The 17655-nt window shown below is 37.4% G+C and overlaps 1 protein-coding gene across 2 annotated transcripts in view; it reads right to left on the reverse strand.

Moving 5' to 3' along the window:
* sema4f (sema domain, immunoglobulin domain (Ig), transmembrane domain (TM) and short cytoplasmic domain, (semaphorin) 4F) overlaps positions 1-2267 on the reverse strand; it is a 47743-nt gene extending 45476 nt beyond the window's left edge. For both annotated transcript variants that reach the window (XM_056748083.1, XM_056748075.1), the window contains exon 1: positions 1608-2267. In XM_056748083.1, the coding sequence (XP_056604061.1) occupies positions 1608-1695 (88 nt within the window). In that variant the 5' untranslated portion in view covers positions 1696-2267. The remainder of the gene's footprint in view (positions 1-1607) is intronic.
* Positions 2268-17655: the final 15388 nt, after the last annotated feature.

A 17655-nucleotide genomic window follows, 5' to 3' on the forward strand; every position in this document is an offset into this window, starting at 1 on the left:
CTCCCATTACAAACGCTTGACAGAGAATTAAAACGTTGTACCACAAAATTAATCCAGCTACCGTCAGTTTGCTTACGCTAGCTATGACATTTACCACAAAAAAATCCAATGTCTCTTTGTTTGGAATGATGTAGAAGGCATGTGTGAAGTTTTCTGCTGATGCATGAGAGCCCATACACTGTAGGAGTACGCTTTGTGAAGAATGCAGAAGTCATGACCATGTGTAGGTGGCGTTGAGATTTTTGAGAACCGGGCACGGGACTCACCTAAACCTCTTTACTAATTTATTACTTAATTTGATCTTCTATATCTTTAAAAATGTACTTTTATTTTGTATATACTTTGTTCAGATATATTGCTAACTTAAGTATTTAAATTGTGAAAAAGAGTGAGGCAGCATGGATCTGCTCATTGATCTACAAATAGAAAACACACCAATATATTGTATAAATAGCCTAGTTTATGATTGTCTAAGGCTTGTTTTCTAAATATAGCAGTTGGGACGGTTTTAATTCACGCTTCCCAATGTCACATTCATTTCTGAAAGGTCCACTGTGATTTAGCTACTAATCGGTTTCATGTGAGTGGCATTAGAAACACAAGTGCACCCATATGAACTAAAGGATTTTTCTCCATCCACCACAGGTCGGTCCAACATGGATAAGCAACCCTGGAGTATACCATTTTGATTCAAAGAAATAAAGATAAGGATGATCATAGTATTGCAAACGGTCTCATCAGTAGCCGGGACATAATGGAGTGAAGTGTGCTGCTGAAATAAAGATGGATTAAATTTATTCTCACTGCATGTCAAGCACAGAGCCAATGTGTCATCTTAGGCGAGGAGGACTGGTGTGTGTAGTGCTTCAAAGATGGAAAGTAAAGCGAGCTACATCCTTCCTGCCCACGGAGTAACATTTCGTGTAATTTCAGCACCATCGACTCCAGGGAAAGCAGTTTGTCCCAAACTGTCATCTTTCGTTTTACGGTAGTCTGCATATAAATGCGAAGAAAAAGCGCAATTTTGAGAGTAGCTGAGGGGCGAATTGAACAGCCGAGAAATCGAGACAGTTTCGGCTGAGCTGCAAGCCGACGCGAGTGAACACATCCCAATGCAACGCCCTCATCATTTACATTTACAAGTACAGAAAAACAAGGCTGGAGAACACGTAACTCATGCATAAGTGTGATCTCACATAGACAGAAGATCGTAGCAGTAGGTATTTCTAAAAAAAAAACTCATTAGAAGAAATATTAAGCAGTTATGAATTGTAGAAGTGATCAAGTGTCATACAGTAAAACGCACACAGAAATACAGGATTATTGCACGCTGCCTTACAAAAACACACACAGCTAAAATATATAGTAGAATTGGAAAATATGCCTTATTTTCCTATAGTGAGATTCATTTACATAGCTTGATAACGTGAGCGCGCACAGGTGGTCAGCTGCCTCGCGCGTGAGCTGCCGGACTTTCTTTACTTCGGTAAATGTAAACGTTGAAAGAAACGCTTTAAATGATACTTTATTAACTGTTTGTTAAAACACGTTTTATTTCAAAGAGCGCTGCCCTTAAACGTTTACTTCCTACATCAGTTGGCACTCACCTTCATTGTTGTTGATGGTCGCGCTCCAGGACACGATGGCTGAGCCCAGCAACAGACTTAAAACAAAAAGATCATTAACTGACTTCATGATCCGAACCGCACTTCTATTAGTTCGGAGGGAATCCTCAATGTCCAGTCTCAGCTCCAGGTCATTATACCGAAAAGGTTGTAGATTTTGAACACGCACCGGAAGATAGAGATATGACAGCTACAGCTAGTATAACTACGGTGTGTTGTTTTACTTCAATTAATGTCAGCATATTCTTGTAGTACGCATTGGAGTAGAAATCACACGTCAGCACGTAAACGGTGTCCTTTTCCTCCGGGACAATTTAGCGCATCTCACAATACAGGTATAAACCAAGTCCGCTGGCTTCCGAGAAAATGGTAAACTTTTCCGAAGTTGAATCCAATGTGCGATGCATTCAGGACCGTGAAGCGCGTGCAGCTCCGCTTTCAAATCCTCCAGTCCGTGCACTGGCTTGAGGACAATTTCAACGGTCCCATATAACCACCGAGTATTACCGTCCGACCAAACAATAACGGAATATATCCAATGTAGTATTTCAGATATGGTCAAGATGGAATTTGAGCAGCCTGGGACAGAAAACCAACGGCGTGAATTTCCTTCGCATACGCATCGGCAATCTCCAACAGCTACCACAGACGCTACGCTACAGTCAGTCAAATCGGAAGCCACGCCCCGTTTTCAACGTCACAAGACAGGTACGCGCTTCGAGTCCTTAGATCAACTTACTTCAGGCAATAATTATAATATTTAAATACTCATTCTCCAACGTTCGATTCATTAACCTTTATGTTTGTATTAATATATTCAATATTAATAGTAAAAATAAAATTGGTCTCAAATAGGAGCCGTCATTTGTTTTTACCTTTAGATAGGATTAATGTTAGTCGTCGTTGCGACGGGACCGCGTATGATAAATGAGAGGGGGATAGAGGGAGGGATAAATCCACCCTTATAAGCACCGGGGAGGGCGGATTTGCGCAGTTCACGACCCGCTGTCCATCTGCCTCTCTCTAATCCGGGCAAGAACAACGACATCTGAGGGGTTCTACCACTCGCGGGATTTCACGGGGCAGACGTACAAAGGCCAGCAGGTTCAAAGGTGACAGAGGAACAAGTTGTGGGACTGAGAAAAAAAACATTCAAGAAATATAAAAACACATTCAAATTAAGGATTGTTTTTAAAAAATGACAGCATTAGGAATCAATGTTGACAGATGACGCCCTCCTCTGGACAGGTGCATCCAGTTTAATTCGTACAAGCAAGTGCACCCCAGAGTGATGATTATTACCCAATGATTGTAATTCCAACATTAAAATATTTTTAGCTCCATATATCAATTGTACAACTAATAATAGAGTGTCATCTGCCTAAGGGGATTCTGCCCTTATTATGTCCTTCTTAACCTCTCAACTGACTAGACACGAGTTCCACTCAACCTCACTGAACCCCAGAAACGAACACTTCTTTTATGAGGACAAAAGGACAGAAGAAAGCATAGGTGAATAGGAAGGCATAGGTGAATTCCTAGAGGCCCAATGGAGCTGTGTGCTTTTAAGAACTGTCCTCATGTCAGCTTCCCATGCCGAAATATGCCCGCATCATTTCAGACGGCGCAGAAAAACCGATCTCGGATCTGCTCTTGAGGCCGGTCTCCCCCAAAGGGCATCATTTATGGAAAGACCAATCAGCTACGGCATGCTGAGAAAGCCGTAAAGGGATTGTCATGGAACTTATCTGGTGGAGGACATTGTTATTCTTCCCCTGATCTGAGAGACTTACACAGTGTGAGGCCTGAACCCTTGAAGTGAGGTCTCGATGTCCCCTGAGCATAGAAAAAGACGCGGTGCAGTGTACTTTGAGACCCCTACAGAGACGTCTTCTCGGGTCATTTCTAAAGGCTCACATCCACAATTAATATCTTAATGGAGGAAGTTAAAGATGTGTGTGCGACCCAGGAATAATAATAATATTTATTTGTTTAAATATATGTTAACCATTTAATTAATGCATATATTAATATAGCTTTATCAGATCAAATGAATTGCTTGGTCATCATTTATATTTATTAGATTATAATTTATTAGATTTATAATTAAATTTTGCCTATTTATTTGAGTGCGTAAGTGTGAGTATCTGTCAGCCCTCATCGGTCTTCAGACTGAGAGGTGACCTTGCAGGAGAACAGCAACAGGCACAGTATCACAGTATGATTGGATTATACGCTTGTCTGAATAGGCATACTGTAGTCCTTAATGTAAATATATGAGTTAATGTGTTATTGTGTCTGATGAAAATAATTAAAAAAATGCTAGAATGTATTTGCGTTAGTTTACTGAGTCAAATACCATATTTACTGATTGATAACACCATGAAAAAATATAACAGTATAAATATGTAAACAAGAATAAACTAATAAAAACAATAAAGAAAGGGAATTATGTTTACATTATATCTATGCATTTGGCAGGCACTTTTATCCAAAGTGCATTTACAATGCATTTTATCAGTGTTTGTGTTCTCCGGGAGTCAAACTTCATGACCTTTGCGCTGCAAATGCAATGCTCCACCAATTTTGCTACAGGAACACTATTGAGCTATTGGAACACTGTAGCTCAATAGTGTTCCTCAACAATCTGATCAGAAGGAGCCATAACATCACTTTAATTAGTGTCAAATGCAAATAATTTTATTAACTCTATACAGAAATTTCTTTTAATTCTCAAAATTCTATCCAAAGACAAAACTGTAACCAAAAGATGTTCAAGATGACCAAACATGTACCATATTAAACCGACTGCTATTTATTCACAAAGATATGCAGATGTACAGGGGTAGTTTACAAATATACATACATGTGTCCTATGGTGTGCCAGCAAAAATGTAGAAAACAAACTCCAAATAATATATTATTTTATTTTTATAATATAAAATAGCAGAAAATAGATTTATCGTCATTGCTACTTTTTTTCTAAATTTATACTGTCACACGTTGGACACATTGATGGTTTTAACTGTCCATACGCAAACTAAATGTACAAAGCAAGACAAAAATCTATATAAAATAGTAATATCAACAGAAATGGAAACAGGAGCAGGACACCATAAATGTGTCTTCAACAGAATTTTTCATACACCGACAATAATAGGCGAACATTTTCCCAGCTGAATAATTTTCCATTCCATCATTGAGTATTCCAGTTTATTGTGACCAGTCCTCCCCCTCCCCCAAATCTTTGCCTCTCACCTCCAATAACTCCTCACCTCCCTCCACCTCATTACTCCAGCACTGTTCATTGACTGGCTGGAGGAGCGTGTTGAGTCATCATACACGAAACTGCAGGTCATTGAACAATTCTGCCACTCAGCCCTTGGTCGCCACCCGAATAACAATAGTCTAACTCGCACGTTAATCTCAGGCAACTGGACCAACAGGATGCATTTCAAGATATCTGTTCACTATCTCTGGTCAACATCTCGTAATCTGGTCAGTGGTCCTTGGGCAGACTGACACGTCGGGTGACTTTTAGCTCTGTGCTGGTGCTACATTGAGGGGGATGGTGAGGGTGTTACACGTACTAGTGATGTTTTCCATCCCCCCATCATTGGGTAGAAATGGAATCATCAAGTATGTCAAGAAAGAAGAGATTCAATGCAGTTCCATGTTGGAGTGTGGGGTGTAAATATTAGCTGTGAGTTATTCAAGTTAGTAATGATTATTTATTAAAGAATGCGATCCATCAAGAAATTTGATTTCCGAGCATGATCTGCATAGGAATTCATTATTTTCTTTTTTTCAAATGTTAAAGACAAAGAAAATTTACATTGTGGCAATATTCTCAATTTAAGTGGAAAATGCTTAAGAGAATGGATCTGGGCTATATGTAAGTTTGAATTTAGTGGAATTCAAGTTTAATATTTTGGTGCTTTTTTGTTGAGGATAAAAGTTAACAGATGTCACCTGAACAGCCATGAATGGCTTAAATGCTCTGGTTTGCTATCCATCTACAAAACCTCAAGGAATGCATCCATGAACAAGTCTGACAGCAGATTGATTTCTGATCTGTAAAACTCATTAAGTAATGCACAAGGCTATAGTAGCAATAGTAGTAATCCATTATTAAAGGAGAAGTTCACTTATACACAAATAAGCACCAATTGATCTTTTCATAGAAGGAATAAAATGAATATGGAAAGTAACTAGGGGCTTATTGTAAAGTAAAATACTCCTTTAATAAAAAATATCTTTCAATCAACAAATACCTTATTTATTGTTAGATTGATACTTATCAAAATAAAGGAATAAACCTATTTACAATGATCTACAGATTTTGTGAATGTTGGTTTAGCTTTCTTTAAAGTCCAGACATATGATTTCTAGTTATAGTGCACCCAGAAAAGAAAATTCTTTCATCATTTATCCTCATGCCGTGTCAGAAGATATTTACAGAATGATGATAACCAAATCAACCATACTGCCTTTTCCTGTATGGACACAAAACTAGTGAGACATTTTGAGCAGGTTTGTTTATGTTGAATAAATGATGATACCAATTCAAGGACATAAGAAAAAGCAATGGAAGTTTTCACCCAATGCAATGCAATTCATACGTCTGATGATATAAATCCAGAAATCAGCAGAAACAGATAGCGTATGCCATAAAACCAGTAGTCAAGCTACTCTGGGTTGCTGTAAATGAGAACCTTGGGCTAACTTCCACCCACACACATACGAAAACAATGAAAATGTCAAACCATTCTGTGCCAGCACTGCTTTATAACCTCTAATACTGTTTTAATATAATTAGCCTACTGTTGTATGCGCTAGGACTAAGGAGGCTCTATTTGATTTAATAAGCACCTTATGAAAGAGTCATTTGCACAATTATCTAGACAAACTTTCCCTCAACATTAATTAGCCTATTGATCGGACAGGTAGACCTGCACACACCTTAAAAAGAACACACATGCACACATGTACTCATTTCCATTTCCTTTTACCCAATAAATATAATGTTCATGCTCTCCTCTTTCCCTCCACATGCATGTGTGTGCACTCACACATTTCTGCATTTCAACCCCATTTACTAATTCAATTAGATTATAATGGATCAGAGAAAAAGAATGAGAGGCTGTGAAATCTGAGACGATGAGAGTGAGGTGGTGATGGAGTAAAAGAGCAAAAACAAAGAGAAAGCTAAAAGTAAATATAAATTTTACGACTGTGGGTTGCAAATTATATTCCACTGCTTGTCTTGTCAAATGTCTTTATTAAACGAAAAATGTCAAGGATCATTATGCCAGCATTATTTATAATTATGGTTCGTTTGAATATAAAAAAGGAAAACCCTTCCGCTGTATCCTTAAGACCTCATCAAATTCATCAAGATGTTTATTTTGTTATTTCAGAATACAGACACTCATGCACAGTAGGGGGTTAGATAAGGGGATTGTTCTAATCTCATGCATCAACTGCTGCGCAAAATATCAAATCATCCACCAACAAATCACTGTCTTGATTAGAACTGAGCAAACATCAGGGTCTTACAGATCTCTAGGGAGCGAATAAACATGCCCTTTAGTAAACAAGAATGAATATTCATGACTAATCTGCATACCTTAAAGATGGAACGTTGACCTACAATAATTAAAGAGAGGATGGAAATTTTGTACAGTTATGTCTGATCTGGGTCATTAGAAATACTATGCTAAAAGATTTTCGCATAAATTTTATGTAAAAGTTTGCAGAAATAGAACTGCTGAGGGTTTAATATATAAATGTGAACTGATTTACACTAAAATAATAAGGTCTAAGGAATCATTATTAATATATACGAGCAGGCTGTGCGCATATATTAAAGAACACATTTAGATGTCAATCATTGGGTTTACCATATAGTCTCTACAATGAGTCATTATTACTAATCCACCATGAAAACCCAATCGAGAAATCCAACAGAGGGCAGATCTTATGCTTTCGGTTTACACCCCCACTAATTAAGAAATGAATATGCATGAGATAAAACAGCAAGAGATGCCCGAGAGAAGGGTGGATGTGTTTTTGGAAATTTTGCTTTTACATTTTTAAGCCTCTATGAAGAGAATCAAGGTCATGAGACTCTTAAAGTTGCCTCGACTTCAGGAATATGATCTTCATAAAGCAAGAGCAAGCATGAAATTAATAAATGTTTGGTATATGTGGTTATGTGTCACACTTGAAAACTAAAAATGTTTTTTGCATAAAAAAGGATTTGGGCAGATGGCTGCTTTTGGGATCATGTTTCGTCAAATACACTTTTCCCAATGCTATACACACATGATAAACCGCTCAGAAAAAAAAACTTTTCCTGGAATGCTCTTGGTAATGTTTCTCTTTGATTAAATGTCAAATAGTGCAAAATTAACACGGACAAACTTATAACAGTTCTGCAATTCTCAGGCAATAAACTATACTGTTTTTATACATGATTTAATGTTAAATCTTGTATGTTGGATGATAATAGAATATGGTGTACTTGAGGCTTTGCCACAAGGATCATGAAGGAACCATATTCCAAAAATAGGGAATATGTTGGGAAGTTTCAAAATTATTGCAAACTCAGAGTAAAACATCTGTGGACACTAGATAAGCTCCTTGTCATAGACCACAAGCATGACACAAAAATGCTTATATACTTTAAATCTTCACTCTTTGTGTGTTTCACTGAAAAAGCATTTTTTCAATCAATTGCCTTCTTCATCAGTCTTATAGCAAATCAATTAGTACAAAAACAACAAATCACATAATGTATGCTGATTCTGCCAAAGGCACATCACACGGAGGCAGTGAAATCACAGTAAAACCAACTGGCCCACATCCTTATCATATTTCAGCCACTAACAACATCCATGCCATTTTTTGGAAAAGTAGAGGGTGTGAAAGGGAAAAGGAAGCAGAAGACAAAGAGTGACAAAATCTTTTTTACCTTCCTGCAATTAAATGAAATAAGTATATTTGCTCAGAGAGCCGAAACTGAGTTCATTTGATTTACATAAAGCTACAGAAATAAGTTCCTGCCTTTCAGAGACCAGTAAACCAAAAATCATAAAGAAATATTACAGATTAATCATCTAGAAAAAAGAAGCAAATGTAGACGAAGTGGCTCAAGTTTAGTTATAAATTAACTAAAAAAAGACTTGAGTTTGAAATTATTATGATATAATATATAAGATATAAAAATCCACTGTAACCTCCACCACTTCCCAAAGACTACAATCATTTTTGTTATCGTCTTTACTATGAATGGTCTCTTGGTTGCCATGGCAACTGTATGTACACACGGTAAACGGTAAGCCTAACCAGAGGCGGATTGGCCTTGGCCATGTTTTACTGAGAGAGATCTTTAGGACTCTGGGGCCAACAGCAGTCCATCCATCTGCCACCATGTTGGCTCAAAGCCAATGTTGGAGTCCACCCCCTGTAGATCCAAGATGGCGGAATCACACAAAAGCCAATGCAAATACTCAGGTGGCATCAGGTGTTGCGCAAATGTGGCATCATACTGAGACTGTCTGGCTGTGAGAGGGGCTGGGAAAGCAAGCTGCCACTCAGTGTGATGGGCGGACTGCATTAGTTAGGAGCACATGTGGTAGCTTCTGATGTATTGAATCTGAAGGGAATATTTTTGGTAATGGTGACCTTAAAACATATGTTCTTATCCGTGACGGATCACATGCAAGGATTTAAATTGTGCTTGCAACACAAAGTTTGTCGTTTCGATTGTCAAGGAACACATACATTAAAAAAAATGATACCTTGAATAAAAGCATTGTTTGATAAAAATGCCTGCGAAATGCATAACTGGTAAGGAAGTGCTGTGGTTTGACAACCTATCCGTTTACAAGATAAAAAAGAAACAAGAAAGTAAACGAAAAACCAATTACTCATCTTTTTTATGACCTTCAACATGTTACAGCTTCTTACTCTAAAATGTGCACCATTCAAAGTGATTTACAGAAAGGCAACTAAAACCAGGCTCAGATGTGTGTGGCCTAATAATATACCTTCAGTTCAAGATCTAACGTAATTTCCTTCAGTATATGTTTACATACAAATAAGGATCTTACAAGCCTCCTCTCCCATCAACTTGACCTCATTTTGTCTTTGTTCCTCTTTGTTCAGATCAAAGGAAAAAATCGTGGGAGACTTCAACATCGAGAGTCTATGATGAGAACATGACATCCCTGTACTGCCACATAAGAGAAGAATACAATATCCCTTGGGTTTTTCTCTTAAATGTTCTTTTTAGATTCATATGCCAAAATGGAATTCAGGTAAATGAGGTTTCGTGATTCTCTTCAAACATTTAAAATAAGGAATCATAATAATAAAAATGCTTTAGTTACATTTCTATACCTCTGTCTGCACTTACAAATGGATATACAGTGAAATGTACAATTGAGTGCAAAAAAATCTTATTTTTAATGGGAAATGTAAACAAAGAACGAATTGCCTGACAACCGGATTATAGCATTGACTAAAGCTTTTTTTATAGACAGAGATTAGACAATTTTCTACGTTCTATCTTGCTAGTAATCACATAGCTATGACTAAAATCTTCCAGTAATCCGTACTAGAAAAATTAATAGATATCACTGGATGAATAAAAATAAAATCCAAAATAAACTGGGTCGTCTGCCTGACAATCACTATGACAAGTGTAAGTGAACAAAATTAACAAAAAATTGGCATCTATATACCAAATATCAGTACAATTATAAAAGCATAACAACATTTCAATCAATCTGAATTAATTCAGAATTAAACAATTTGTGCAGGTTTAACCAGCATCCTATGAAAAGGACACTCGGTGTCAAACGTAATACAAGACAATAAACAATTAACAAAGTCAGTCTGGGTCATGTAAAATCCAGACATAAATTATCAATCTATGTTGGATTAAAGATAGTAAATCCTGGATTATAATTTAAAACTTGATTAAGAAATCAAACGTGGAACACTCACAATCAGTAAAACTCAACATTTTGTTCATGTATGTCTGGAAAAACAACATAACATTCAGATGTGAATTCTGCTGTCAAACAAACAACACACAACAAATACATTTTATGTACATCTATATCTTTGAAAATCTCACAATTCGCCAATTCCCTTACCTGACATAAACGAAACCTGAGAAGTGCTTCTGGGTGTTGTCAACTTTCATAAAATAAAAAGCCTGTTGGCATTTCCACATTCAGACATCCTGAAATGTGTTAGAGATAGGCTTCACTGAGGTAGGAAAAAGCCGCCGTGGAATATTGAGTGACCTATTCAAACAACTGATGTTATGGAGGCCAGATCCATAATTTGGACAAAAATCTAAAAAAGATTCATACAAAAGGTTCATACAGGAAGTCTATTGAGGGATACAGTCAAAGTGTTTGTTTAAAACAAGAAATCTCGCTTTTTAGCTAGTTTGCATGGAATTCAAAAATATATACTTTAAAAAAATATTTAAGATCTAATTAAAGTACTGTGCAATCCTTTTAAAATATGTGATGGTGTAGTAATGATCAAATGTTATTTTTGTCCTACAATAGATGGCATGGCACACACCGATATCTGATCTCATCATCAAGTCAGTCTTAAATTACATGAAGGGACAGATAAAGTCTAAATCCATAAGAAATGTGGCAGCATCTTCAAGAAAAAATGTTGTTTTTGGTGAACATATACTGTGCATAAAGATCTGCAGTTGTGTTGCCTTTAACGGTATAATTGAACCTAAAATATAAAATATCTCATTGTTTATTCACACTAGTTTCATTTTAAAAAAGAGTCAAATACAGGTTTGGGTTTATGTGCAACAGAAAAGGTATATATTGTGAACCGTGACAGTCATTTTGTGTTCACATAATGGAAGTCAAGGGGGGTCGATATGGTTCGGTTACCAACATTCTTCAAAAATATCATCTTTGGTGTAGAGTGCAAGTCATGAGGTTTTGAAATAATGTGATAGTGTGTAAATGATGGCAGAATTAAAATCTTGGGGTGAACTATCTTTTTAAAATCTATGCTGTCTCACACAGTCCCAAAGGTGGAATTTGCTTTTAACAGAGAAATGATGCGATTTGAGGTGAGATCATCATTAAGTAAAGTGGTTTGTTGTCTCCAAACAGGCTGGGAACAGGAAGTGATGCCAAAGTACTGGATGTGTACCACCAACATTATGGGATTAGAAACACATGTGTACTTTTCCGTCTAAACTCCCTTAAAATAAACACACATATGGAACACTCAGATAAAAATAAAAAGCGTTAAACTCCATCCTTCTTTGGAGGGGTGTTACATTAAAGATTAGTAGGACAACACAAGAATGACAGCCATTAGAAAATCATTAAAGATCAATGAGCGTGTTGCCAAGCAAAGCTGTTTATATCTATGAGTGGGTTAGGTTTTGCCTACATTAAGGGGACAGAATGTCGAATATTGTTCACTCAATCTCAATATAGTGCCGAAAAACTACACTTTTTTTAGCTCAGTTAAAAACCAAAAGAGGTAAATGCTTGTCAATATCACAAAAGCAATGTAATGAAAACAACATTTGTGTAAATGGGAAATTCCACTGGGTTTTATATCAAAAAGATGTTGATGTAATTCTTCCCTCCATTTCATTGATGTGAATATATATTTTTACATTTATGAAACTTAATGAAAACTGAGAGGCTGAAAGAATGGAAAGACATCTGTGGTCGAATGGCTATGCAGAAAGTTAGCGGGAATCCAAAACATACTTTGCTGCAGAGAAGAAATAATTGAACCACCCATGGAGGCATAATAATGGAAATCTTTTCCTCGCTCTTTGCCTGGTTATCAAAAGCATTCCCACTCTTCTGTAACTCAGAATGGGAGGGCACAGAGAAGTGCAGCACTTTTTCCTTGAAAAGCTGACCTTCTCTATCTGATGGAGACACAATGGCGCTCTCCCTCTTTCTTCCCCTCTCTCTTTTCACTCCTCTTTTCGTACAATAGGATTAATGGCCTGATTTCTATTTCCCTTCTTTTACTCGTCCAAGTGGGGAGGTAACTAATCCACTTACTCAACGCTGAGTAAATGCCATGTCTATCAGGACCCTTAAACAGGAACCTAGGCTTTTAATTGGCACAGAGAGATTCTGACAAAGCATCTGCTTTGTCACCATCTGCTACAGCCCATCGACAGTACCCAGAGCTCTGTAACAAACCCAACTTGAACTTGATCAAGGTATTCCCAGACATGGGAAGGCAAATTGAAGTAAGATCTCTTTATAATCTAATTTGTTTCTTTAAGAAAGCAATGAGATAAATTAAAGAGAAAAAGTGGCTTTTTTGCTGATAAACAAACCTGATGTCTACTTTAAGGTTTTAAAATGATCTCACAATGTAGTAAACTAAGCTTATAAAAAGCAATATTTCTACTAACTTTTCTGAGCTATGCTATAATATAGTTCCATACACTTACAGTGTGCCAACATTTAGGCCTCTTTCCTCATCACTGTTTTTCGATAGAAATTTTAGATGAAACTTACTGTATAAGACTAAGTTGATTCGAATCCACAATGAAAATCTATGAAGACCAACATTTAAGTAATAACTTTTCTCCGGGGCTTTTAAATGTGTGATATAAATTGGGCCAAACTACAAGTGAACCAAAACAAGCAATACAAACAAAGATGAAGAATGATAAAACGACTAGTCCTCTTGTGTAACGGTCAATGGTAACACGCCAAGCCTTCAGGGACACCTGAAATAATCAAACAAGACGACAATGCCAATGACATGCATACTGTATAGCTAGAACAGACACATAAGCTTAAGCGCTGTGGTGATCCACTGAATAAAGTCACGTCACAGACTGTGGCTCTCAGCCAACCGGGCTTCGAGATGCAAGCGATGCAATGCCCTCTTGCTGTTTCTGGCACCGAATAAACAAAATTTCATCCAAACCTCCCTCTGTTAGTCTTTTCTTGTTCTATATACATAGACAGTATATTGAATAGATGCAAAATTATATTCTTTCAATATTTCTAATAGTGTAAGTGGTGAATTTGGATTACGGTAGATGGGACAACAGTAAATGTCTGTCTCTCTTTTGGGTTTCTCATAAAAAGAGTTCAATTATAACTGTCACTCCACTTTAATGCGAGAGTGCAACATGATTAATTGATGTGGCACTGGGTCTCGCTTGGGACATATTAAGCCGGTCTATGTGTGAGACTGAGCGAGACTGGGAAAAAGAGAGAGATAAAGAGAGACAGAGAGAAAATGAGAAGAGAGGTTCTGCACTCAGTGACCCTCAGGGTAAAGCAAAAATGATTGCATGGGTCTTGGCATTATAAATGCTTTCACAGACAACTTTGTGCATCAGACCGGTGGCAAGAGTAGAGCATAATCACACACCCTTTAACCCATTTGGGATGATATTTTAAAAAAAATAGCGATTTATTAACAAAGTTCGGGAGGAGCACGTGCAGAAAACTAACCAGGCTGGCTTGCTATTACTAATCTCACCAATCAGATAATTATCCCGGCTGGGTTCATATAACCAATCATCCTTTTAGCTCGGGAGAAGACCACAACAAATAGACAAGACGCCTTACCCTCATTCTCTCTACATTCTCGCAGCATCCCTCCTCCACCTCTCACCATCAGCCCATTTTTACTGCCATATAATGGGGCGGGAGCGACACCTGCCAAATACCTGACCCTGGGCCCTCTCCAGGGCAAGGGGTGGGCGCTCCGAGTTCGGAGAAACTTTCAAGCTCAGAGCCCTCTCCCCAGGACAGCACTCCAAATACGCATACCATCCATCCCTTATTATACGTACTTATTATCTGGGAGGTGAACTTGTGAAAGCCTTGGGGTAATGCAATAACGATCAGATGATAGTATTTTGTCCATTATACTTTGAGTTAGATAAACTATTGGTATTTTACACAATAAAACAAATGTCTAAGAGATAAATATTGGTTTATGGACTAAAGCTCCTGACCATCACTATATCCCGAAACAAACAAAACACAACCATTGAGAGTAGAGCTGGAAAACTCTACTTTCAATTTATTTGGAAAACTAATCAGGGTTCAAATTACCAGGTGAAACATTTACATAATCGCCGAAAGCCTCAATAACAGCTGTCCATTTGCGCTCATTTCTGTCCGTATCGGCACTGTGTTTGGGGACAGAGTACATTGGCGAATCAGATCATTGATGTGTTAACATGTCCTTTAGCCATTCGTTTTGGATATTTTACCAAGAACATAACTCCCATAATTATTAGTTATTTACAATATATTTTTTAGTTTGGGATGTTTATAGAAAGAATATTGCATGCAGCTTTCTCACGGATGGTTATAAAACATTCCAAAGCTTCAAAGTAAAATGTATGAATCAACAATAATAATCGCAATAACAATATTGAGGTGAATTATCAACAATGAATTTTTTCAAATTCATGCAACCCACTTATTCAGAGACATCTATGACACAGCATCGCCACGGCAGACCAGATACACATCAATGCCCCTGGGAGCAACATTACAGACACATAAAACACTGGAGATTAAGCAAAGCACCTTATTTTACTTTGAACATTATGCATTTTTATGCAAAAACAACATATTCACTCTCAAGCCTTAAAGGAGAAATATTATAAGGCCAGGCCTCTCGAAATATAAATATATAGCAGGTAAAACCGACAGACCCTTACAGAGTGACGTCCCAGTGAGAGTTCCAAGATGAAGGGGACAGAGAGGAAGCTTGACTCTCTCCCTCATCTGTGCAGTCAAGCCTGACCAGACAAGTCCACAGTTCTAGCATGCATCTCTCTGAAACAACCATAAGGCCTCACAGCTTGCGGGCGGAATGGTGCGATACGACACTGCATTAGAATGCTTAGTACCAGTTGGCAGTGTCTCTCTCCTGCCATTTCATTTTAGAGAGTGCACATGACAGAAGTGAGGGCATAACTTTTAAAGTGCATTATTCAGGCTTTCAAATAGATGGCTTACGCATAAATTAAACGTAATTATTCACCTCTCATGTTGTTTCAAACCTGTCTGAGTCTTTGCAGAACAAACTGAGACATTAGGCAGGACGTAACTGACAGCTTCAGCCACTATCTTCTTTCATTGTACGAAAAAAGTGCAGCATCAACAAAAGAACATACTGGTCAGGAACAACACAGGGAATAAACAATGACATATTTTCTTTTTTGGGTGAGCTATTCTTTTAAGCTTGCTTTCATGAAAAACATCTAAGCAAGCCAGGTGACTGTTTTCTTTTGCAGGGAACCATCAAGGCCATCTGTTTTCCTAGGAAATAGCTGAACCACAGGCCCGCAGATCATTTATAATCACATTTACAGTACCTGTGTATCAGTTTTGAAAATAAGCATAAAAAGCCAAGTTATATAAACATTCATTTGAAATTCATTGGAAATAGGCCTAATAGATCCATCCATGCACCATATCTATCTGCCTATGGAAATATAATATCGATATTTAATTCACTTTCACGGTTTTTATTACTAACATGTTGAGTCATCTTGTTTTGTTTACATCCGATCATGACGTAAACGCTGTTTGAAGTCTGAGGAAATCTGTCTCGAGAAGACGCGGTGGTGTGAGTTTGGGAGGAGCATGTTCATCTAATCCATTCATTGCAAGCGTACATCAACAAATTGTTAGCTCTCATTTGTGAGGGTAATTCTGGTATGCCTCAACCATCTCAACAGATTTATGTATATCCATTTAAATTATATTCAGTGAATATGTAATCCAGGGGTCATTGAAATCCACGTGTTGTGCAAAACCATCCATCATAGACAACGAACCTGTTTACCGATACATGTTTAATCTCATATATAGACATGGTTACATTTGAAAAAAACCCAATTTACAGTGCATTTAATGCAAAATTGATAAAAAGCGTATGTATCAAGAACTGATCTTTAGCTTTAAATCCTCTGATAGGTTTATGCTTCAGTGAAAGATTCTTCGACTTAAATTAAGTAGCCTTAGCATGATTTTGTCAAAACTGCTTACAAAAAGTAGGGACACAAGTGTATTATATTTTATATTGTGGATATAACACATTTTTTTACATAGACCCCCCTACTTTTGTCAGGAGAAAGCTGTTATGTTGTAATTTAAATGTCTTATTATTTAATGGTATGATCTTATATGTAATGTGACATGTGGTGTCAGAATTTTGGGGAAAAAAACAATCAATTGGTAGTTTTTATCTCTGCTTTCGAAATCAATGTAATTTATAATACATTTTTGGAAACGTTGATCATTTAATAATTTATATGTTTTGCATATGTCTCAGAACTTATAGCAGCTAAATATGTAGCCTACATTTAGCCGCTGGCCATAGGCCTATTGGTTTCTTTTCTGTTTCACCAGATTGAGATTTCTTTTCAAGGTTTACGTCCTGTTCCTGTTCTTCCTGACCTCTGGCCACACAGCATCACTACGCTTCCTGTATGCTAACAACAGGAGACATCATGGCGGAAACCAACCGTTACAGTTCAAGAAGTACAGGGTGAGGATGCAAGGAGAGAAAGAGAGTGAGTGAGTAAGTGAGCGTGCAACAGAGAGAAATGCCATTTAGCCTTATGGGAAAAAACTAAGTGAATACTGTATGAAAGTCATTTCGAGTTTCTGAACGCATCGACTATCTGCATGATGTTCATTTCAAATGTGCTCGGTATTGTGTTTTGTACCCGGAGTGCATTCAACGCGTCATGGGCTGTTTCAGTACAGTAATTAGTCATTAGCCATGGCCTGCTGCTCTCATTCTCCATACTTCAATCAAGAACACAGTTGTAACAAAGGAAGGATTCCCCAATCAACATTGTCTTATCTTCTCTCGAGACAGGCCGGTAGACTCTTCAGGGGACACAACAGATAGGGCTGTTGAATTATAGAGAACATTATAGAGAACATCAACATGTGTTGCACAGTGATTCAACAGTTTAATTCGAAACACACTG

Source organism: Triplophysa dalaica, chromosome 1 (assembly GCF_015846415.1).
Source record: "Triplophysa dalaica isolate WHDGS20190420 chromosome 1, ASM1584641v1, whole genome shotgun sequence".
NCBI lineage: Eukaryota > Metazoa > Chordata > Actinopteri > Cypriniformes > Nemacheilidae > Triplophysa > Triplophysa dalaica.